The sequence below is a fragment of the Panthera uncia genome, chromosome D2, assembly GCF_023721935.1.
Source record: "Panthera uncia isolate 11264 chromosome D2, Puncia_PCG_1.0, whole genome shotgun sequence".
Taxonomy (NCBI): domain Eukaryota; kingdom Metazoa; phylum Chordata; class Mammalia; order Carnivora; family Felidae; genus Panthera; species Panthera uncia.
In genome coordinates this window covers 30,012,013-30,033,462 of record NC_064818.1, presented here as the reverse complement: position 1 = coordinate 30,033,462, position 21,450 = coordinate 30,012,013, and the positions used below count along the sequence as shown (strand labels likewise).

The window sequence follows — 21,450 nt, the reverse complement described above, 5'->3', positions numbered from 1 at the left end:
GTAATTCCCGGCCCCTTGAATGCAGGCCGGACTTCGGAGCCTGCTTCTAAGGAACAGAATCAGGAAGAGGTGCTGGTGTGTGCTTTCAGAGACGTCACGAAAGGCACTGCAGACTCCCTCCCTGGGAGACTTACCCTCTCCCTGGGACCCCCTGCTCAGGGGAAGCCAGCCCCTGTGGTGCGAGGACACGCACGCTGCCCTACTGAGACACCCCTGTGGAGGGAACCCAGGCTTCCTACCAACAGCCACAAAGAGAGCGGAGCAGTGGCCTCTCCGGCCCCAGATGACTGCAGACCCTACCAACATCTTGCCTGCAACTTCCTGAGACCCTGTGCCGGAACCGTCCCGCTCAGCCGCTTCCCAATTCCTAACTCCAGAAGCTGACAGGTAATGTTTGCTCTCTTAAGACTCACAGTTTGGGAATAATCTGTTATACGGCAACAGAGAATGAAGACAGGTGGAAGGACAAACACGAAGGCCACTGCTCTACAATGTGCTCTTGAGAATGTGAGCGAGTGGGGATCTCGGCAAACCGTACCAGAAGGAAGCCAGACCAAGACAATGGGCGTCTCCTGCTGGAATCTGGAGGAACAAGGTCATTTCTCATTAAGATGGACTGTCCCCAAAGCACAGAAACACGGTTTCCTCATAAGGGCAACAAATGATCACCAAGATTTTAAGAACCATCTCATTCAAATGGTACCCTCAGGGGACTCCCTCCCCGAGGGACAGATTATTCATTCTTCTGGACCTGGCTTGCCCTGAAAATCATTCTATGAGGCATGGCACAAAGGCGCCATCTGTTACAAGTTACTCTGTTGCCTTGTGAAATTATCTTTAAAATGCAGACTCACGGAGGTTAAGGTATCTCTCCTAGTAGTGGCCTCCAGGAGAGAATTGCACCAAGCAGTAAGGAACTCCTTGCAGAGAGGGACTAAAGGACTGGGCCGCTGCTCTATTATACAGCTGCTAGGAAAATGGCCTTCGATTAGGGAGCTATGCGCAGAGATTCCCCAGAATGGCCAAAAAGGGGAAAATGGCACCTTGATATTACCCAAGCTGGCATGTTGTCAAGGCACTCCCCGCTGCTCAGCAAGGAGGCCCGGTTTTTATGTGCAGCAATAAAGATCAAGAAGGGGGCGCTCTTCTGCTCGTGGTCCAACCAGCCTAGCGGGAGCTGGAGCCAGGTTCCACGGATGCCAAAGTCAGCTATGAAGAATGGGAAGCCTCATTCCCAAGGAATCATGCTCCTAGGGGACAAAGGGGTCCTGAGCAAACTTCCCATGCAAACTGCAGTGCAACTGAAGTTTTTCCAAGAGTAGGTAAAGTGAAATTTGGAGTTTAATTAAAATCAGAACAGGGATACATTAAACAAACAAACAAACAAACAAACAAAAAATACTTTTCTGATCATCAATTTTTGAGACTGAGAAGCATCCCCCCCAATTTTGGAGATCCAGCTTATTCCTGAGAGACATCAACCATCGCAAAAGGTTCACTCTTTGAACTATTCACATTTTGTAGTAAAAAACCAGAACAAAGTTCCTCAGACATCCTTCCTCTCTTCTGTCTAAAATGTGTTTGTTAACAGGGTCTTTTCATAGTTCGAAAGGAAAACAAACAGCTTTCTTTCTTAGGCAATTGGCCTGTTATTCTCACTCTGGGATGTGATCTCTTCAGAGGGCTCAGGATACCACACGTAACCAGAAGTTCCCAGGACACCAGTGGCTACTTTCCTGGTGGTTCTTTGAGGGGACGGAGGCGTTAGTCTTTCTACGAGGGGGTCACTCTCCCGGGATCACCATGCCAGTCAATAGTGAGGAGAGCGGGACAGGGAGGACAGGGAATGAAAAAGCAAAGGGTGAGGGAAAAGAATGAGGCTTTCATTAACAACCCACGGCAAGGAGAATGGTCCAGTTTTACAAACCACCCACTACAAACTGCAAACATGCACACCCAAAACTAGAGGGAGAAGCAAAGAGCTCGTCAGGAACTGGGGTAGACAGAGGAGGGTGACACGGAACAGCAGACTCGCCTGTGGATATCTCTCACCTTCCTAACACTGGAAGATGTGTAATTAAAAAGTTGCTGTTCAAAACTGTATTGAAAACATATCTAAAAATAGGTCTGTAGTCATCTTAAAAATAAAAGACCCCTCCTCAGATAAGAGGAGTGAGATCTTATCAGATACCAACACTTGAGGTATCTTTGATGTATATCTGAAAAATGGCCTGGCAGAGAACAAGGTGGGAGGGAGGGCAGGAAGCGGGGAAAGAGAGGGACGGTTCCGAGTACGATGGGGAAGGCAAGAGAACCGGGGAGGGGGTGGGGGTGGGGACACACTTTTAAGCCCATGCTCATCTATCCCAGCAGCCTAAGCAGGTCCACAGAGAAAAACAGTTTCGTTCTTTTCTAAGAGCATTCTGAAAGTTACCTTTTAAACTCAAAACATAAGAAACTGCAATCAGAGACAGCAAACATCACAACGCTCAGTGGACTGAAAAGCAAGGACAACTGAGACCAAGCACCCCCGGGGTTCTCCACGCTCCCAAGGTCATTCTTCGGTGTAATCCAGTGGAACACCATGACCAGGCCTTCCCCAGAGCGCCCGTGTCACTTGGACAGGCCTGTTCCAGGAGCGACAGAACCACTCGGGCGGCTCAGAGACAAGAGGACCGTGGGCAAGGGGAAAGCCAGCAGGGAGGCAGGACAGGAGGAAAGCCCCGCTGCTCACCGAGGACGCCCTTCTCAGGTAGAGCTCAAACCTTTCTGCACCAATGTGCTAAGCGAAGGCCTGGGAAGCTGAACTCAACTCTCAAAGACACAAGACACTCCTGCCAGAGGAAGGTGGGGAAGCGGGCCTCCAAACGGCACCACACAGGGATGCTACCAGAACGCACAGGCTGTGCTCTGCCCCTAAGGACGAACACCTCAAGGTAAAAGGGAGAGCGCGCCCTTCTCGTTTATTATTTCCCTCTGGTGGCTGTGAAGACCGAAAACCCAGATTCTTGCAGCTCTGAACCACAGATGGGAGACACGGAGGGCAGATAGAGGGTTAGAACATGCATAATGCTGAGCCCAGCAAACCTATCACTTCCCCAGTCTTCCCAGGCAGGCAATTGTTGGTAGGCTGATACTTGATTTGGGATTAAAAGAAGAAAGAGGGGGCTGGGGGAGGGAGGAGAGGTTTTCTCAACAGTAAAATGACCACGGAAGCCAGAGTTGAACTGCTTTCCTCTGTGGGCTGCTTAGGTCTAGGGAAATATGCCAAGGACCTTGGAGCAAACTTGACTACCTGGGAAGGGGGACGGGAAACGGAGAGGAAATAGTCAGATGAAGCTCATCTTTGCATCATTTGGCACCCAGAGGAAGGAAGAGGGGGACGTGGGGGCTGTGACGCTTGCCGACACCGCCCCTCCTGTCTGCTGGTTGTTGGTCCTCTGGGCCCCATCCGGTGACACAGCCTCGGTGCTGCCGCTTTTCTTCCGATCCTGCAGGGCACTCAGATGTCCATCTCAAACTGAGCGTCATCCCCTAGTTAGAATCAAGACAAAGTTTAGCACAAAAAGGAAAAGCCAGGCAGCTCTGTCTTTTCTCTGCACGTGGGTCAAAAAATAATCCAAACGCTCCCATTCTCTGCTGCCTTAAAACAATTATTTGTTTGCTTTGGCTGGGCATTTTAATCTGGGAGGGGGAAAAGTGGCAGTCGGGGCCCCTGGGTAGCGGTTAAGCATCCGACTCCTGGTTTCCCCTTAGGTCATGATCTCACGGTTCGTGGGATCGAGCCCTGAGTCAGGCTGATGGCTGACAGCACGGAGCTCGCTTGGATTCTCTCTCTCCCTCTTTCTCTGCCCCTCCACCACGCGCCTGCTCTCTTCCGTGGTCTCTCTCAAAATACTTAAAACTGAAAAAACAACAAAAAAAGACTGGCAGTCGAACCACCCACAAGGAGGAGCATCTGGGGAAAAAAAATGCAAGTGAAAATCTGCCTCCGTCTGCAAGTGGCAGTCCTAGAAAATGGGGGAAACAAACCATATTGTTTCCCCTGGCACCACAAAAAGGACATTCTTCTTGTAAGCAACGGGTCTATTTCTGGGAGGCAATAGAAAAGGAACCTATTCAATTCTGTTTTCTGTGTGTTACTCCCAGTCCAATACAGCCCAGGCTAGGAAGTACTTGAGACCTGGTTTCATGACTCATCTTAAGGATTTACTATTCCCTGGTTTTGGATTTCCCGCCGCCCTCGGGTTAGATTTGCTTATGATTTAGAACACAGGATTTCCAGAACATTTCAATGAGCCTTGCTGATGGGAGCGGAGAACCTGAGACACACATGAATGAATGTCAATTGTAACTGAGGCCTCGACAACTGTTCAACCCACAGCCGAATGACATTTGAGTTCCCAAGCGTACCCTCTTGGTCCCCCAAAACCAGCACTCTCTTACCAACTGCCTGCTTCCTGTCATGATTGTTCAAGTTGTTCAAATTGTTTACTTCTACTTTGGAGTCTTCGATTAAGGTGCCAGGGCTGGTGACCCCTGGGATATTGGGCAGATGGCAGGGCGGGGTCTGAGCCATGGGAGAATTGCGACGATCCAACAGAAACTTTCGATCATAAATGATTCGTGTTCCTGGAAAACAAGGTTGAAGAGTCTGAAACGAATTAAGGGGTTCTCAACAGATAATATTCCCCAGGAATTTATTTTAAATTCCATCCAAACCTAGGCCTTGAGGGTTCACAGTTCAAGCAAACAGGCTAAGTTCTCCCCTCCCTGCCTGGGCCCAGGCTCCTTTGCCACTCATCTTTCAAGGCTCAGCCCCAACATTGCTACCTTTACAAAAAAAAAACCTTGAAAAAAAACATTCTGCCCCCAACCTACTCAATACATATCACCTATCATAAATGTCCAGTTTATCGATTTGCCTCTGTAAAGACTGGGACTTCCTTAAGCCAGGGCTAAGTCTTATTTCTGTCTGACCTAGGTCCTGCCACGAAGAGTTTTTTTTTAGCTTACTTTTATTTATTTTGAGAAAGATACAGAGAGACAGCTGGGGAGGGGCAGAGTGAGAAGGAGACAGAATCCCAAGCAGGCTCCCTGCTGTCAGCACAGAGCCCGACGCAGGGCTCGAACACACGAACTGTGAGATCGTGACCTGAGCCGAAATCAAGAGTCAGACACTTAACCAACTGAGCCACACAGGCGCCCCCTAGAAAGTTTCAAATGAAGTAATAAATAAGTATGTGAAAAAAAAAATCACCAACAGATAGATAGCTGCCTGTAAGTTAAAGGCTTTCTAAAGGCACTGAGGCCAACATTCTTCCCAGACTGAGCTATGGTAGAAGCTAGAAGGGGCAGCCCGTCTCTACCTTACAAAACAATCTGCGTACCAAGTGCCACCAGAGTGTTTCACAACAGTTCCGAGGAGTGCATTTGACCTGATGAACAGTTAAGAAAACCTGCTGCTGCTGTTTCTTCTGTCATGGTCTTCCCAAGGTACTAATGGCCAGAAATAAGATCTAAAGCTAAGCAACAGGGGCACCTGGGTGGCTCAGCTGGTTGAGTGTCCGACTTCAGTTCAGGTCATGATCTTACGGTTCGTGAGTCGGAGCCCCACGTCAGGCTCTGTGCTGACAGCTCAGAGCCTGGAGCCTGCTGCCGATTCTATGTCTCCCTCTCTCTGCCCCTTCCCCGCTGGTGGTCTCTCTCACTCTCTCTCTCTCTCTCTCAAAAATAAATAAACATTAAGAAATAATAATAAAATAAAATAAAAGTAAACAACAACTTAGAGGAGCCTGATGTTGGCTTAAGGTAGTGGATGCCTGGGGCTCTGCTGCTGACTCTGAGTACAGCTGGCTCAGTGATAAAGAACTTGGCCACCATTTAGCGATGTCTGCTGAAGGCGGGAGGGGAGAAGGGGGGGATGGCAGCCACGCGCACCCGCCACCCCTGCCTACGGAACAAAGGGAAGTGAAGGCATCTTGCTCACACCAGGCTTAAATCCAGAGAAGAAAACGGTTCGGGCATCTACATTAAAAGCAACATTATATGAAAATGAGATTGTGTACCAAGTCATCCATTTAAAGAGGTAGAATGTAAACACTACCTGCTGCTCAATGCTTTTAAATTCTCAAGTGAAAATACTCCCGTCATAATAATGAGAGTCTGATTCAGGCAGATTTCCTCAAACAACACGTGACAGCTACGTCCCAGGAAACAGAAGAACAAATAAAACAGCTAACACATCTACCTGAAATGTGAGGAAGCAGGTAGGAAAAAGCAAGGCATTTATTGCAAGAGGAACGGAAACTCTGGACAGTGTTTCCAAAGAAGGAAGGAGACGAACATTTAATCTAAAGAAATGATACCAACATTACGCTAAAGGGCTGGAAAAGGAATTGCAAACTCAGTGGTTTTCCTGGGATTCAAATCTGTGGTAGTACCACGACAACACTTTCATGCAAATGCCAGGAAGTCATTTCTTTTCAACTGGATGGAAAATAAGAGTCACACTAAATGGCTTCGAGGTGAGAAAGTGGCCAGGAGAGACTCTACCTGCAATTTGCCCCCCTATCCTTCCTTTTACAACCAGAATCAAGTGCTAATAAACATATTCTCCTCTCCATAATACTATAACACCTGTCACAGGAAAGAATGACTAGGTGTCTCAGGATGGAAATGTTCTCTGATGGGCACCCATCAGCACATGTAGGCATCTTAAAACAAAACCTTTAAGGCTTTCAAACCAACTCCAAAGGGTATCAATTTTGTTTTTACTACCTAGTTCCGTTAAAACTACACTGCACAAATAATCATATCTACAGCTTATAAGAGGCGAAAATAAAGTATCTAGCTCCCAGCCTCTACCTGATAAAGTACTCAGAAAAATGCCGTGCCATATTTGGAACCTATTAGAACAGTCTTTTTTGCAAGTAACTGCATCGGAATCTTCTGGCAAGATTGTTAAAAAAGATTCTATCTGAATCGGAATTCTTAGGGATTAGAATCTGGAAATCTGTATTTTAAAAAATTTTTTAAATGTTTATTTATTTTTGAGAGAGAGACAGCGTGAGCGGGAGAGGGGCAGAGAGAGAAGGAGACCCAGAATTCCAAGCAGGCTCCTGGCTCTGAGCTGTCAGCACAGAGTCTGATGCCGGGCTCAAACTCACAAATTGCTGGATCATGACCAGAGCCAAAGTCGGACGCTTAACCGACTGAGCCACCCAGGTGCCCCTGGAAATCTGTATTTTTAAGTTCCCCAGGCCATTCTTCTGTTCACTAAAGTGAAGAACACGGCTTCAGGGGCACCTGGCTGGCTCAGTCAGTGGAGGATGAAACTCTTGGTCTTGGGGTTGTGAGTTCAAGCCCTCTATTAGGTGTAGAGATTACTTTTAAAATAAAATCCTAGGGACACCTGGGTGGCTCAGTCGGTTAGCATCTGACTTCAGTTCAGGTCAAGATCTCACAGTTTGTGGGTTCGAGCCCCCACGTTGGGCTCTGTGCTGCCAGCGCAGAGCCTGGAGCCTGCTTTGGATTCCGTGTCTCCCTCTCTCTCTGCTCCGCCGTCACTGGTGCTCTCACTCTCTCTCAAAAATAAAAATAAATAAATAATCCTTAAAAAAAAAAAAAAAAAGAACCCATCTTCAACCTTCTACCAAGAGCCTAGTAACAGTGATCCGAGAATAGATGAAATACTAAAGAAGTACGAGGAATTAGGAGGAGAATGATGAAAGGGCCTATCGAGGTCACCCCGACAGGTGAAGCCGAGACCCAGAGAGTGACTTAATGGAGTTCACAGCAAACCAGAGGCAAAACTGGAACTGAGCCCATGGTCTCCAGACTCCCAGGGCAGCCCTCTTGCCGCTCGGCCCCAGTCTCTGGGCCGCCCAGAGTGGGGGCCACACCGTCCGAAGCGAAAGCAGTGGGAAGGTAACTGCCGCTTCCCTATAGACAACAGGGCGACAGTAGATGGTGCGAGTTTACACAGCAGACCCCACCCCGCCTGCCCTAAGCACGGCTTTTCCAGAGGGAAGAGTGGGATGCCGGGGGGGGGGGGGGGGGGTTACTGCCCCCTCAGGAGTGTGACAGAGATGGGCAGAGGTGGCTTCTGGGTTTTCTTTTTGGTCTTCTAGTTTGCCAAGGCCTGAGTACTTACGTTATTTGATAAATTAGTTAATCCGGTTTTGTGTACATAACAGAAATAAACAGTTTTGAAGGTCCCATAGTCTAAGAAGTCTATTTCAAAATAGTAAATAGGGACTTGCAGACTACTGTAATAAAGGAGGTGCTGGAGAGGATAACCTCTGAAGGACGGCAAGGCACAACCCAGGTCAACAGCTCTAATTACCCTAAGTGCTTTTTTTGTTTTTAGTTTACTCACTTATCTTTGACAGCGAGCAAGCAGCGGAGAGGCAGAGACAGAGGGAAAGAGAGAATCCCAAGCAGGCTCCACACTGTCCGTGCAGAGCCTGACTCGGGGGCTCAAACTTACAAACCATGAGATCATGACCTGAGCCAAAAATCAAGACTCAAGAGGCTTAACTGACCGAGCCACCCAGGCGCCCCTGGTTCTTTCATTTTTTTTTTTTTTTTTTAACGTTTATTTATTTTTGGGACAGAGAGAGACAGAGCATGAACGGGGGAGGGGCAGAGAGAGAGGGAGAGACAGAATCGGAAACAGGCTCCAGGCTCTGAGCCATCAGCCCAGAGCCCGACGCGGGGCTCGAACTCACGGACCGCGAGATCGTGACCTGAGCTGAAGTCGGACGCTCAACCGACTGAGCCACCTAGGCGCCCCGGTTCTTTCATTTTTAAGGCTCCACGAGATCAGCAAAGGCTGCAAACTTCAAAAAGGAAGTCTCCGAGTCCTAGAGGGGGCTAGAATCAACCTCCTATTTTTACTCACAGGATGACTGAGACACAAAGGCCCGCAGCCCAAGCGCGGCAGGAATCCCACCACAAACCCAAACCCAGCAGAGCAGCTTTGCATACGCCTCTCTCCAACCTTGGAAGAATACCCGGAAAAGTTGGAAATCCCTGGTTCCTGGTTTAACGAAGACACATGTCTTACGTCCCATCTCAAATATAAATTCAGGACAAGGACAGCAAAAATTTACCTTCAACCCTCTTTGCTTTGAAAAAAATAAGAACTATAGTAACACCTTAAAAAGGCATCTGGAAATGATGAGGAGTCATTCTGGATGGCAGAACACTTAGCTCAACTTTCAACAAGTGAATAATGTGAATTATTTTAGATGGCAATTTTCTGTGTACAGATTTAAAACTTTTTACCACCTTAAACAGAAATCAATCCAAGCCTTTCTTGGTGAAGTGGGGTCGTGGGCGTGAAGATCACTTCATAAACTGCGCTGTGGCCCACGAAGTCTCTGGGCTCATGCGCCTTATCTGCCTTCCACTGCACAGCCACACCAGCGCCCCTTCCCTCATCTGTAGTCCCTCCCTCACTGTTAGGCCTCTGAACTGCCTTTTTCCCTCCAAATCTCAGTCAGCTCAGGCTGCACAACAAAATACCACAGACTGGGCGGCTTAAACAGAGAGTCATTTTCGCACTTCTTGAGAAGTCCAAGATCAACATGCCAGCCAAGGTCTGTTTCTGCTGAGAGCTCTCCCCTGGGTGTGTGGACAACCACATTTTCATTGTGCCCTCAGATGGGGCAGGGTGGGGGAGCAAGCTCCCTGGGGCCTCTTCTTACATGGGCACTGATCCCATCACGAGGGCCTCGCGACCTTATCTAAACCTAATTACTTCCCTTGGCCCCATCTGCAAATATCATCACCTGGAGGTTAGGACGTCAACATATGAACTTGGAAAAGGGGGCACACCCTCTATACCCATCCTAACTCGATGCTTCTAACCTTGTAGGGCCTTTGAAATCAGCGATATGCTTACTAGAAGGCTATGTAAAATAAAAGCAAACAGGCTGAGGGGGGCCCGATGGCTTTCCAATGAAAGGGACGGAGCTTTAGTGGATGGACTTTACACATTTGCTGTGTCACCTCCACTTTTGTTCACAGCTAGGTTTCCAAAGAGTGAGATTTCACTGTGAGATGTTCTTCGACTAACAGTCAACTTGCAAGTTGGAACAAGATTATTCTTATTTCTGTAGTACGCCAAGCTTGGAAACTCTGGGGAGGAGATGGTAAAAAAAAAAAAGCACAGGATAAAAGCAAGCTTTATATTTCTAAATTATATACTGGCAATAACCCATGCTTTAAAGAACTGTAATTGGACCAACGAGGAAATAAGTAGTAGAGATTCTAAGATAAACTTTGAAGAACTTCTAAGACCTTGCAGAGATGAGAAAATACATTTTTTTGCAGCTTTACTGAGCTATAATTCACATACAATGCATTTCAAGTATATAAGTTTTTAGTGTATTCACAGAATTGTGCAACCATCACCACAATTTTAGAAGACTGCAATCATCCCAGCAAGATAACCCGTAGACACATGTAGTAATCCTTCCCCATTGTCCTCTGACCTCTACAGCCCTAGGCAACCGCTGTTTTCTGTCTCTCCAGATTTGCCCATTCCGGACTTTTCGTATAAATGGAATTAGACAGTGTGTGATCTTCTGTGACTGCTTCTTTTAGTTGCGTATGTTTTCAAGGTCCGTCCTTGTTTAGCATTTATCAACACTTCACTTCTTTCTATAGCCGAACAATACTCCCTTACATGTATATATCACATTTTGTCCAGGAATCAGTTGCTGGGCAACTGGGTTGCTTCGACTTTGAATAATGCTGCCATAAGCATACACCTACATGTCTTCGTGTGGACGTGTTTTAATTTGTCTCAGGTATATACCTAAGAGTAGAATTGCTGGATCATGTGGTTAACTGTTTAATCTTTTAGGAACCATCAGACTGTTCCAAAGTGGCTCTACCATTTTTACATTCCCACCAGCAGTGAGCGAGGGTTCCAATGTGTACACACTGCAGGCAACGCTTGCTATCTTTTTTATTATAGCTATCTTTTGGGTATGAAGTGGTATCTCATTGTGGTTTTTTTTTAAGTTTTTATTTAAATTCCAATTAAGATGCAGTGTAAAATTAGCTTCAGGCATACAATGCAGTGAGCCAATACTTCCATACATCATCCTGTGCTCATCCCAAGTGTCCTCGATCTCCATCACCTATTTCACCCATCCCCCCACCAACCTTCTCTGCGGCAGCCATCAGTTCTCCATAGTTAAGAGTCTGTTTCTTGATTTGCCTCCCCACCCCAGCCCCATCCCTGCCTTTGCTCATTTGTTTTCTTTCTTAAATTTCACTGTGGTTTGATTTTATTTACATTTCCCTGATGGATAATGGTGTTGAGCACCTTTTCGTATGCCTCTCGGCCATTCTGATGTACAATGTCTACTCAGATCCTTTGCCCATTTTTTAGTGGGTTGTCTGTTTACTATTAAGAGTTTTTTATATCCATGAATACAAGTCCCATATCGATCTATGATTTGCAAATATTTTCTCCTATTCCGTGCATTGCCTTTTCACTTCCTTGATATTCTTTGAAGCACAAAAGTTTTTAACTTTGATGCAAATCTGATTTATACCCTTTTCTTCTGTTGTGTTTTTGGTGCCACGCCGAAGAAACTATTTGCTAATCAAGGTCATGATGATTTGTGCCTATGTTTTTTTCTAAACGTTTTATAGTTTTAGCTCTTAATACATTTAGGTCTTTCAGCTGTGGGATCAAGTTTTTGTGTGTGGATATCCAGTTGTACCCAGTAACATTTGTTGAAAAGACGATTTTTCCCCCGTTTAATTGTTTTGGCATCCTTGTCAAAGACCAATTGGTCATTAATTGTGACAGTTCATTTCTGGACTCCCAATTCTATTCCACTGATCTATGTTTATCCCTATGGCAGTGTCACACTGTCTTGATCTGTAGTAATTTCAAAATGTGAGTCTTCCAACTTTTTCTTTTTTTGAAATTGGGCTATTTTAGGTCTCTTAAATATTAACTTTTGGGTCAGCTTGTCAACTTATGCGAAGAAGCCAGCTGGGATTGTGATGGGATTGTGCTGAATGTGTAGATCAATTTGGGAAGCACAGTCATCTTAACAATGTTGTCTTCTGACCCATGAAGGTAAAACGGCCTTCCATCTATTTAGGGCTTCTTTAATTTCTTTCAAGAATGTTTTGTAGTTTCCACAGTGTCAGTGTTGTGGTCTTTTCATTAAATTAAAATCCTACACATTTTATTTTTATGTTGTTAGAAACGGAATTGTTTTCATTTTTGTATTGTCCATCAAAAGGGTACGGAAATACACTGGTTTCTGTATACCAATCTTATAGCCTGTAACCTTGTTAAACTCAATGAGTTCTAAGTGGATCTAGTTGTTTAGTGGATTCCTAAAATACATTTGATTTTGAATGCAAACAAAGCGAATTAATTCAGAAGAGACGACACCCTGAAGAACTGGAGTCTTAAGTGATGCCATTAATATTCTCAAATATGACCAGGGAAAATAGAAGTACAGAAGCAAAGAATTTTAAGTGCTTGAATTTTAGATCGCGGCTAGTTTAATTGTAGCAGATATAGAGCAAAAATGAGGAATCAGGCTGTCAGTGGGTAGCTAAGGATCTATGGTGTGATTTAAAAGCACCTGATCATTCAAAAAACCAAAACTATTCAAAGAAAAACATTAAGACTCAATTATGAATAAAATGGCAAGAAAAAAAAAAAACCTTTGTTTCCTTTGTCACATGTTGTGTTTACCACGAGATTGTATTTTTTCCAAGAAACAAACTAAAAAACCTAAACTACTCAAGGTCTCTCATACGTGTCCCATGCAGAGGCATACAGTTTTCTGAAGCAAGAAATTCCTGGTAATTCACATTTCACCCAAACTACCTGCCACATTTATGTCAGGCCAATTTAATGTCAACCAGTCAGGCCACAAGTGACTAGAAATGAGTTAATCCTGAATTCCTGAAGAAGGAAAACAAAAGACCACACAAGAAATTCAGACCTTGAATATAACATTTTTTTAATGTTTATTTTTAAGAGAGAGAAAGACAGGGAGCACGAGCAAGGAGGAGCAGAGAGAGAATTCCAAGCAGGCTCTACACTGTAACACAGAGCCTGATGCAGGGCTCAAACTCATAACTGCAAGATCACGACCCGAGCCCAAAATCCAGTTAGATGCCTAACCGATGGAGCCACCCAGATGCCCCTTGAATACACCATTTTAAAACGGGGCATGATTCTGATCAACTGATGGGAGTGTTAAAAAAAAAAAAAAAAAAAAAAGTATCTATTTCACCTTGACCATGGACGTTTTTCCTTCTGGTGAGTTTTCTCCGTTTCCTTTTCTATGAAAATAATCACACCCCTCGGTTTTATATGGAAAACTTAAGAACCAAAATATCATATATGGTATACACAGCTTTTAATGATTATAATCAAACTATAATAAAAGCGAAGCAAAATAAACACAGGAGAGTATACAAATGTTACAGGCCCTGATATTGCAAAAATTATGGAAAAGTTGACCTATCAGGGGAAGGAGAGGCAGGACGGATGGTATAATTTCATATAGTGGAGAGCTAAATTGACAGATCGAGACACGGAGGTTTGGACTCCATTGTTTTGCACTTTAAATAAAGGCAGCTACCAGAGGAACCAGAACCAATAATACAATTTACAAAAGTTGGTAGATGGAGAGGAGGGGAAATGAGAGGTAGAAAGTAATGAAAATGTTCGTCTTTCGTAACAGGGAGTCAGAGGTATTATTGAAGGTTAACCAAGAAACTGGCACACATATGTATGGCAACAGTGATAACCAACAGAAGCACTATACACAGAAACTGTTGAAAGTAGTTGTCTACTGGCATTTTACTTTGGATTTTAGGTGCTTCTGTTTTAATTTTTATTTTTCTGTTTTATTTTTTAACTATGCATATAATACTTCGTTCTTCATGTTTGTACTTCAGAACAAACAGGAACGTTTCGATCTAGGTTAACATTAGATATTTATAAATTTTCTTCATCCCTTGATGACCAGTTACTAGGATAAATCTGATACCTTACCCATTACTTTCTAGATGCTGACATTACTAGGAAAATATGAGAGTAAAACGGCAGAGTTCCTTTGGCGGAGAACAGAAAGGCGGTGGGGGGGGGCACTTCTACCCTTTGATCTAAAAACTAGTGATTTTCAAGGGGCAAGGAACAAGAAAGCCAAAGAAAGAGACCCAAAATTACACTTGCCAAGATGGTTAGGTACATAAACAAGGTCATTCAAGCCTAAGGGTCTCTTTCAAGACCGAGTAACTTAGTTTAAGTAATTAATCCAGGCATTATGCTATAAACATCCAAGAAATTGTATTAACTTCAAATTAAACCACCTAGAGAAGGCCCATTGTAATGCGGTTAACTGACAGAGTAGTAGTTACTGTACTTTCACAGAGTCCCCATCATAAAATTCTGTTCAACTAAGGCTGCTTGCTGTATTAGAATTAAGCATCCACTCATGCAAAATGACAACTCAGAACAAGAAACATCAAGTAACTTGCCCAAATCGCATAGCTTGACTAAGCTGGTGACAAAATCTTTCAAAGGCTGAGATGGACCTACACCTCCATACAACAGTGTCTCAAGGAGGAAGGGACAAGGACTCAAACAGGGTGTCCCTCAGGGGATTTTTTTCTACATCCAAGAGAAAATCTTTCTCAGCAAACCCTTAGCAGATTTGCCCCTACATCTCATTTGGCCAGAACTGGGTCAGATGCATACCAGACGAGACACTGGGGGAAGCCATGACTGGTAGCCATGGTGCATGTCCTGGGGCTTGGCACACTGCCACTCTATAAAAAAAAATGTCTGTTTAAACCTCTGTTCTTCAGGGAGGCTCTGGATGAAAAGACAGACTCCTAAAACGCTCTATGCCAGATAACCCAGAGGAAACTAAAAGCTGCTCAAGCCAGCATCCTCCAGGTATGCTGATGATGGCCAAACCACATTCAGTGTGTGCAAACAAGTCCCTAAAGGGATAATAAAATCAAGAGAGGGACAATTTTTTACATCAACAGAAGGCACAACTGGAGCCTCAGGATCTTGTAACTTAGTATGACCAAAGTATTATGGCTAATGGGACACATCTAAGATGTGTGAAAAGCCAATCCTACTATCCTTTAACTCCAAGTCTCAATAAGTGGGAGCAAAGATTTTCAAGATATTGTCAAAGGATGGCTCCCGGCCCAATCACTTAGGACATGGTCATCACAGAACACACGCCCAAGGCTGAAAGTTGATAATGACTATGCTCCTATCCTGAAGGCCTCGTGTTAGAAGAGGCCTTAGAGATCATCTGGCAAAAGCCTGTCATTTTCGACATGAAGCAACTAATATCCAGAGAAGTTAAAAGTATTTGTGAAAGGACACACAGTGACACAGGGCTCAGGAGACCAACACAAATAAGCTAGCGTGCTAAGCAACTCTGGTGTTCTTGAGTCTCAGCTGCAACATGAGTTGGAAAGATGATCTTTTTAGCTAGTAACAGGTCCAAAACGGTATACGAACCACAAGCTAATCTTAAATAAGTGCCAAATGATTTTAAGTCTGTCTAGCCTTGACCATCAGAAAATCCGGGTCAAAATAAAGTACATCAAATATGCAAAAATCCTCAATCACATATTAGCACAACAAATTTAGCTACATACGGAAAGGGCTATATACCATGACCAAGTGGGATTTATCCCAGGAATACGAGGCTGGTTTAACATCCAAAAATTGACATAATACATCATGTCAACAGAATAAAAAACAAAATCACACAATCAACTCAAAAGGTGAAAAAAAATATGCTTTTGACAAAATTCAACCCCCTTTCGTGACAGGAATAGTCAACAGACTAGGCATAAAAGGGAACTTCCTCAATCTGATAAAGGGTATCTACGAAACTCCCCAGCTAACCTCTTATCTAATGGTGAAAGACTAGATGTTTTCTCTCTAACACTGAGAACAAGTCAAGGGTGTCCGCACTATCTTGCCACTTCTGTTCAACATTGTACTGAAAGTTCTAGCCAGAGCAATTAGGCAAGAAAAAAATAAAAGGCATCCAGATAGACAAGGAATCAGTATTTACAGATGACATGAGCTTGTCTATAGAGAATCCCATGTAATCTACAAGAAATGAATTGTATTTTCCAGTCAATCTGTCCTTGCTCGCTAAGGTTTTTACTTTCTTAAACTACTCGATGAAATGAAGAGCTTCTGTTTGTCGGGGCATTCATCCTAAAGATATGAAAGATTATTTACTTAGATGTAAACACTCAGATGTCTGAGCTTTTGGCTTCAAGCTACAGCCTGAGAACAGGTGAAGGGGCCCTTCAAATACTAGTCACCCTTGGGATGGACAGCTGTCGGGTGTTAAAACTCAGGTTCTAAGGGACCTTCACAAAACAAAGTTCCATGATGAACAAATCTGAAAATGGAAGTCTAGGCCTTACCTATTCAGTAAGCTGAATGGCCGCAATTCTCAACTGCCTTTTATTATAAATTACTGAAGTAGCGAAAATCTTTTAAACGTTAGTGTTTTCATCCAAATACTTGGAAGCCAAGAAAAACGTCTGCCACTCACCAACAAACTATTCTCCTGCTCAGGCTGTCTTCCTCTCCAACCAGATGGGCTAGCCTACTGCACGTTAACTGTACCACGTCTGACCCGCAAATCTACACACACACACACACACACACACACACACACACAGACACGTGATCAAGCCAACGCTGTGGCCAAACCATGCAAGACCCCTCTTATAAAATTGTCTTTAGGACTCCAGTCCTACAAGTCTTTTGTAGTAACCCCGCTAGTGCCGGTTTACAGATTCGTCACTTGGCCCTCTTCCTACTGCCCACAACAGGCCTCAGCGGAACTGAAGGAGCTGTGCACAGCGCCTTCGTGCATGCTACCCTATTAACTTGTTAAGAGCTATCCTCCCTGGTCAGACCGCTTCTGGCTTAGGACAGACATTGCTATAGGCCTTCAGGATGCAGACTGCTGCCTCCCCCACAGGCTCAGAATTCAGTCCTGCGGGAGCCGAAATGCACAACATAAAAACTGAAGTACATCTTCCTTAGTATATGGTTTGGCAGCTGATGAATACGAGACTACAGCTGAATCGCCCACAGAATGACAAATATGTTAATAATTAGCATTATTCTGAGATGAGTAAATGCCATCTTCCTCAAACACAAGGCAGAGAGACTGAACGCCTTTCATTATGTTTTTCATGTACTTCTCAAGTGTAAGAATGAAGTTCTTTGGTTAATAATGAAGCTAGAGAGCCAAGTAAGTACAGTTGTTGGTTTAGAAGTTTTTGGCCTAGAATAAACCCAAGCCAAGGTCACAGACAGTCAGATACTGGCCTTCCTTCCCCAAATCTACACACAACTCCATTTGTCTCCCAAGAAACAAACCAGATGAAAACTTAGGACTCCCACCCAATACTCTTATTTTATTATAGCTCACGCCAAGTGGATTATTTTCCCTTCTTCCTACCTTCTCCTGTATTTCCAGACCTTCCAATGGCCTTCAGGTAATTCTGCCTCAATGAACCAATCACAGCAACTCTCCAGCTGGCAGAGAGGAAGCCCAGCAGCGCGAACAAGATTTTAGACCATCAGTTAGTTCCCCTCTGGTGCTCTTGTTATGGCAACAGCACTTTTCCACAGCTGATGAGGATGTTATGCAGGAAAAGAAAGGCAGAAAGAAAGGCTAAAAAGAGTTCTCTATGTTTCTGCTCATTTCCCAGAGCACAACACTCCCAGAGGGAGAAATTTCAGAACTTACGAAAGCATTAGCTCCCTTCCAGCTAAGCAAAGTGTTATAAAAGTGAAGACAACTACGGTAACTTTCCCTTCCATTGGGGCTAGATGTAGTGTCTCAAAGGAAGAACCAAATATCATTCTCACTCCTCCACAGGCAGATAAAACAAAATAAAATCCAAGGGCATTTTTGTTTTGGCCTTGAATTTACTTAAAAATTGTCCTCCTTAACAATGAGAAAAGTTACTCTTCCAGCAATTTGAGAAACCCAAAGGTCACAGAGCAAGTTGTGTTTCCACCCACCTCTCATTTCCCAAACCACAGGAAGGCAATTGTGAGAAACCTTTTCAAGGATAAGCTGTATCCTCTGATTCCCAATGAATAAAGGACTCTCAAAGAAGGAGAAATTGTAAGTTCACCGTGTTGTGAATGTCCCTGCCCAGTCTGATCTTTGAGGGCATTCAGCACATCAACTGTTATCCTGGAATGCTCCAACATGTGTATGACACTCCAGAAGGTCTCCAGAAGTTTGAGACAGGACATGCTAATCCCCTTCCTTCCCACTAAATAGAGATCGCCAATACAAACCTACTATCATTTTTCTCAATGTTTTCACATGTTAGCACTTGATTCTATACATCTTTTGTTCTAGAACGAAAAATCTTATCACTCCCCAACCCCCTTGAAATTTTATGATCATTCAGAGCAAGGACTGCATTTCCTACTTTTGTCTGTGGTCCTCTTTTGTGCAAAGCACTGCACTAAGCCCACAAAACTCATTTAAGATACCTAACCACATTAATTCAGGTGCCTGGAAGAGACCAAATAACCAACTATCTTACCCTGGTTCAATTACATGGTGGGAGAGAGAGGAATGTAACAAGAGAGATGAACAAACCTTCAGAGGATGGGAAAATTTCCAAAGGGGGGAAATTTAATTAGTAAGTACTGTACATCTAAACAGCACTGAGTTAATAGGTGATTAAATCCAATCCCAACAGTGCTATATCCTATAAACACATTATGTAAGTCTTTGTGTTAAAAATCCAAAGAAGGGGCGCCTGGATGGCTGAGTCAGTTAAGTGTCCGACTCTTGATTTCGTCTCAGGTCATGATCTCACGGCATCAGATTGAGCCCCCAAGTCAGGCTCCTCGCTGGGCAAGAAGCCTGCTTACGATTCTCTCTCTCTCCCTCTGCCCCTATAGACGCGTTCTCTTCAAAAAACAAACAACAAACATCCAAAGATTACAACCTGCTCTACCAACGAATACAAGTTCAATATGATAAATAAGCCAAGATGACAAGTATTTAAATGAGACAAAAAAAAAACTGTGGGTATCGAAACTATCTGGAGACAGGCTAAGCGATATTCGAGAAAACAGTAGTGGCTGTGTAAGTTGGGAGGAAGGGTAAATGAATCAGTATTTCTGGCGGACTCTTTCCAAGCATTTTAGGAACTAATCCAGACTATGAGACAGGCTTCTATCTTTAAAGCAATTCTTAAGGACTATGCCCTTATTTTTAAAAACATGGTAGCTTGGTTGGTTGAAATACGCCCAAAGGGTGCCCCCTCTGTAAGTCTTCCTTCAGGGGAAAAATGATTAATATATAGCTAAAAGTTTAGTTTCTCTCCCACATAACTAATAGCTGAGTGCAGTTGTTACCATGACATATGTTCTCAACTGCTGAAGGCACAGGCATTTACTGACAAATAGCACAAAGAATTCTGCAAGAAGCCATATATCTCTATCACCTTGGAAAACAATACCCATTTCTTAAAAGCTGTCAGTTCAAGTTCAGGACAACTCTATCTGGAGCAGAAACTGGTCTGCAAAAATCTTTCAGGATCAAAAAAGCAAGACCTCAGCACGCCCAGGGGCTGGCCTTGAACACATCGGGTCAGGAGAGAGGGTTCTCCAATGAGGCAAGTGGCCTCGCCAAGTCAGCTGACTGGCCTGCAAAGTTAAGACTTCTTTACTCCACACATATTGAGGAACTCCTCCTGTTTGGGTCATTTTAAAGTCTTCCATGCCCCCCTCTCCCCCCACAGTGGCCTGGATGGATTCCTCAGTAGAGCGCTCTTCCTAGATTTTTATCCCTTGTTGTTGGCAAGAAGGTCTTCCTACTCTATGGGCCTTGCTATTGTGCAACCAATCCAAGGATCGCCCAGGCCTAACTGCACTGGGTTGGTTGTAGTACAGCTGGTGAGCCGGCCCACGGGAACGAAGCTAGCAATCTCCTAGGGCAGGGGCTGCAGCAAAGTTCAACCCTCTCGAGAGGCCACGCCATCACCAAAAGAAGGCAAAGTTCCGAAGTTAAACTGAAGCGCCATTCCCTTCAATAAGGTCCCACAAGATCGCTCTCTAGTCTCCTCCTCCCTCTGGAGAACAGCCCAGTCAGGGTACAGACAACCTTTGAGCTCCCTTTTCCCGTGACCAATTCAACATGCTTCACCTCTACCCCAGTGTTCTTCCTTGTAAACAGTTCCTGGTCATACTTCGAAAAGCAATGCTCAGGAAACTCTACCTGCACTGCCCTTGCCCAGGGTCAAGCAATCCCATCGATCCGAATGCCCTTCCTGACAATGCCCTCTTCGTCTACCCCCAAAAGCGTCACCGCCAAAACCCTACCGTTAGGGCTGCCAGTGCTCCACTACCCCCTTGGCTATTACTTGAGTTATTCTTTAGCATTCTCTCATTCTCCCCCCCTAGCCTGGGGACTCCCCTCCCACCCCCCTCCGTGGGGCCTCGTCCAGCAAGTAAACAATGCTGTCAAAGCAGGATAACGCTGGGCGAGGCGTCCAAACACTACATTCCAGCCTCCTCCCGCTGTTCTAAAAGCAGCAAAACAAGTCATCTCAGGGTCCCAGGAGCGAATTACTCTGCCCAACTTCCTTTCTAAAAAAGCCCGGGAGAGAGCTCCAAAACCAAGCCCTGGTGTGCACAAATGCACAATATGCAAGAAGCAGAGGCAATGCAGGGTGAGAGCAAGGCCAACTATACACGAGTTTGCCCAGGAGGAGGCAGAGAGGGGGGAGAAAACTGGGTCGAGCGCGTAAAGCTGCCACGAAGCGGGAACAAGGGCTTTTTTCACCGCCCCCCCCCCCCGCCCCCAGCGACGGGAGAGCCACGTTCTCAGAGTCGGCGGCGCTGAATCGAGTTGCAGCCAAGAGATAATGCGAAGTTAAGGTTCCCGAAAGCAGTCTCCCGGGGGCTTCCGCGGAGCTGGGGCGGGGGGAGGGGGGGTTGGGGGACTCCGGTAGAGCTGCGGTGGCCGAGGTGGCCCAGCGTGGACACGCCCTGAGTTAAAGGCCCGCGGCGGGAGAGCGGCGGAAGAAACCGGCTGCAGGCTCGGGGCCGCGGCTGGGCGGCCGGCGCTCACCTCCCGGCGTGGTGGAGAAGAGCGTCCCCCCGGGCGTGGTGCAATAGTCATGAGGTAGCTGCGCGGCGTCGCTGATGGGCACGGTGCGGGTGGGGATGGCGCGGCTCTGGCTGGGCTGGTGGCCGCTGCCGGAGGACGAGGACATGGCTCTGGGCGCGGGCTCTCGGGCTTTGTCCGGCGGGCGGGCGGGCAGGCGGCTGCGGCGGCGGCGGCGGCGGCGGCGGCTGGGGGCCGGGGCTGCTCGGGCTGCTCCGGCGAGCGGAAGGGCGGG

At 45.4% G+C, this 21,450-nt stretch overlaps 1 protein-coding gene across 1 annotated transcript; it reads right to left on the bottom strand.

The window, feature by feature from the left end:
* Positions 1-1,323: 1,323 nt before the first annotated feature.
* Positions 1,324-21,444, bottom strand: EIF4EBP2 (eukaryotic translation initiation factor 4E binding protein 2). Its single transcript, XM_049646185.1, has 3 exons — positions 21,180-21,444; positions 4,447-4,632; positions 1,324-3,534 (listed from the first exon to the last, which is right to left on the bottom strand). The coding sequence occupies exons 1-3, from the start codon at positions 21,322-21,324 to the stop codon at positions 3,503-3,505; spliced, it is 363 nt and encodes a 120-aa protein (XP_049502142.1). The 5' UTR covers positions 21,325-21,444; the 3' UTR covers positions 1,324-3,502.
* Between the last annotated feature and the right edge of the window lie 6 nt (positions 21,445-21,450).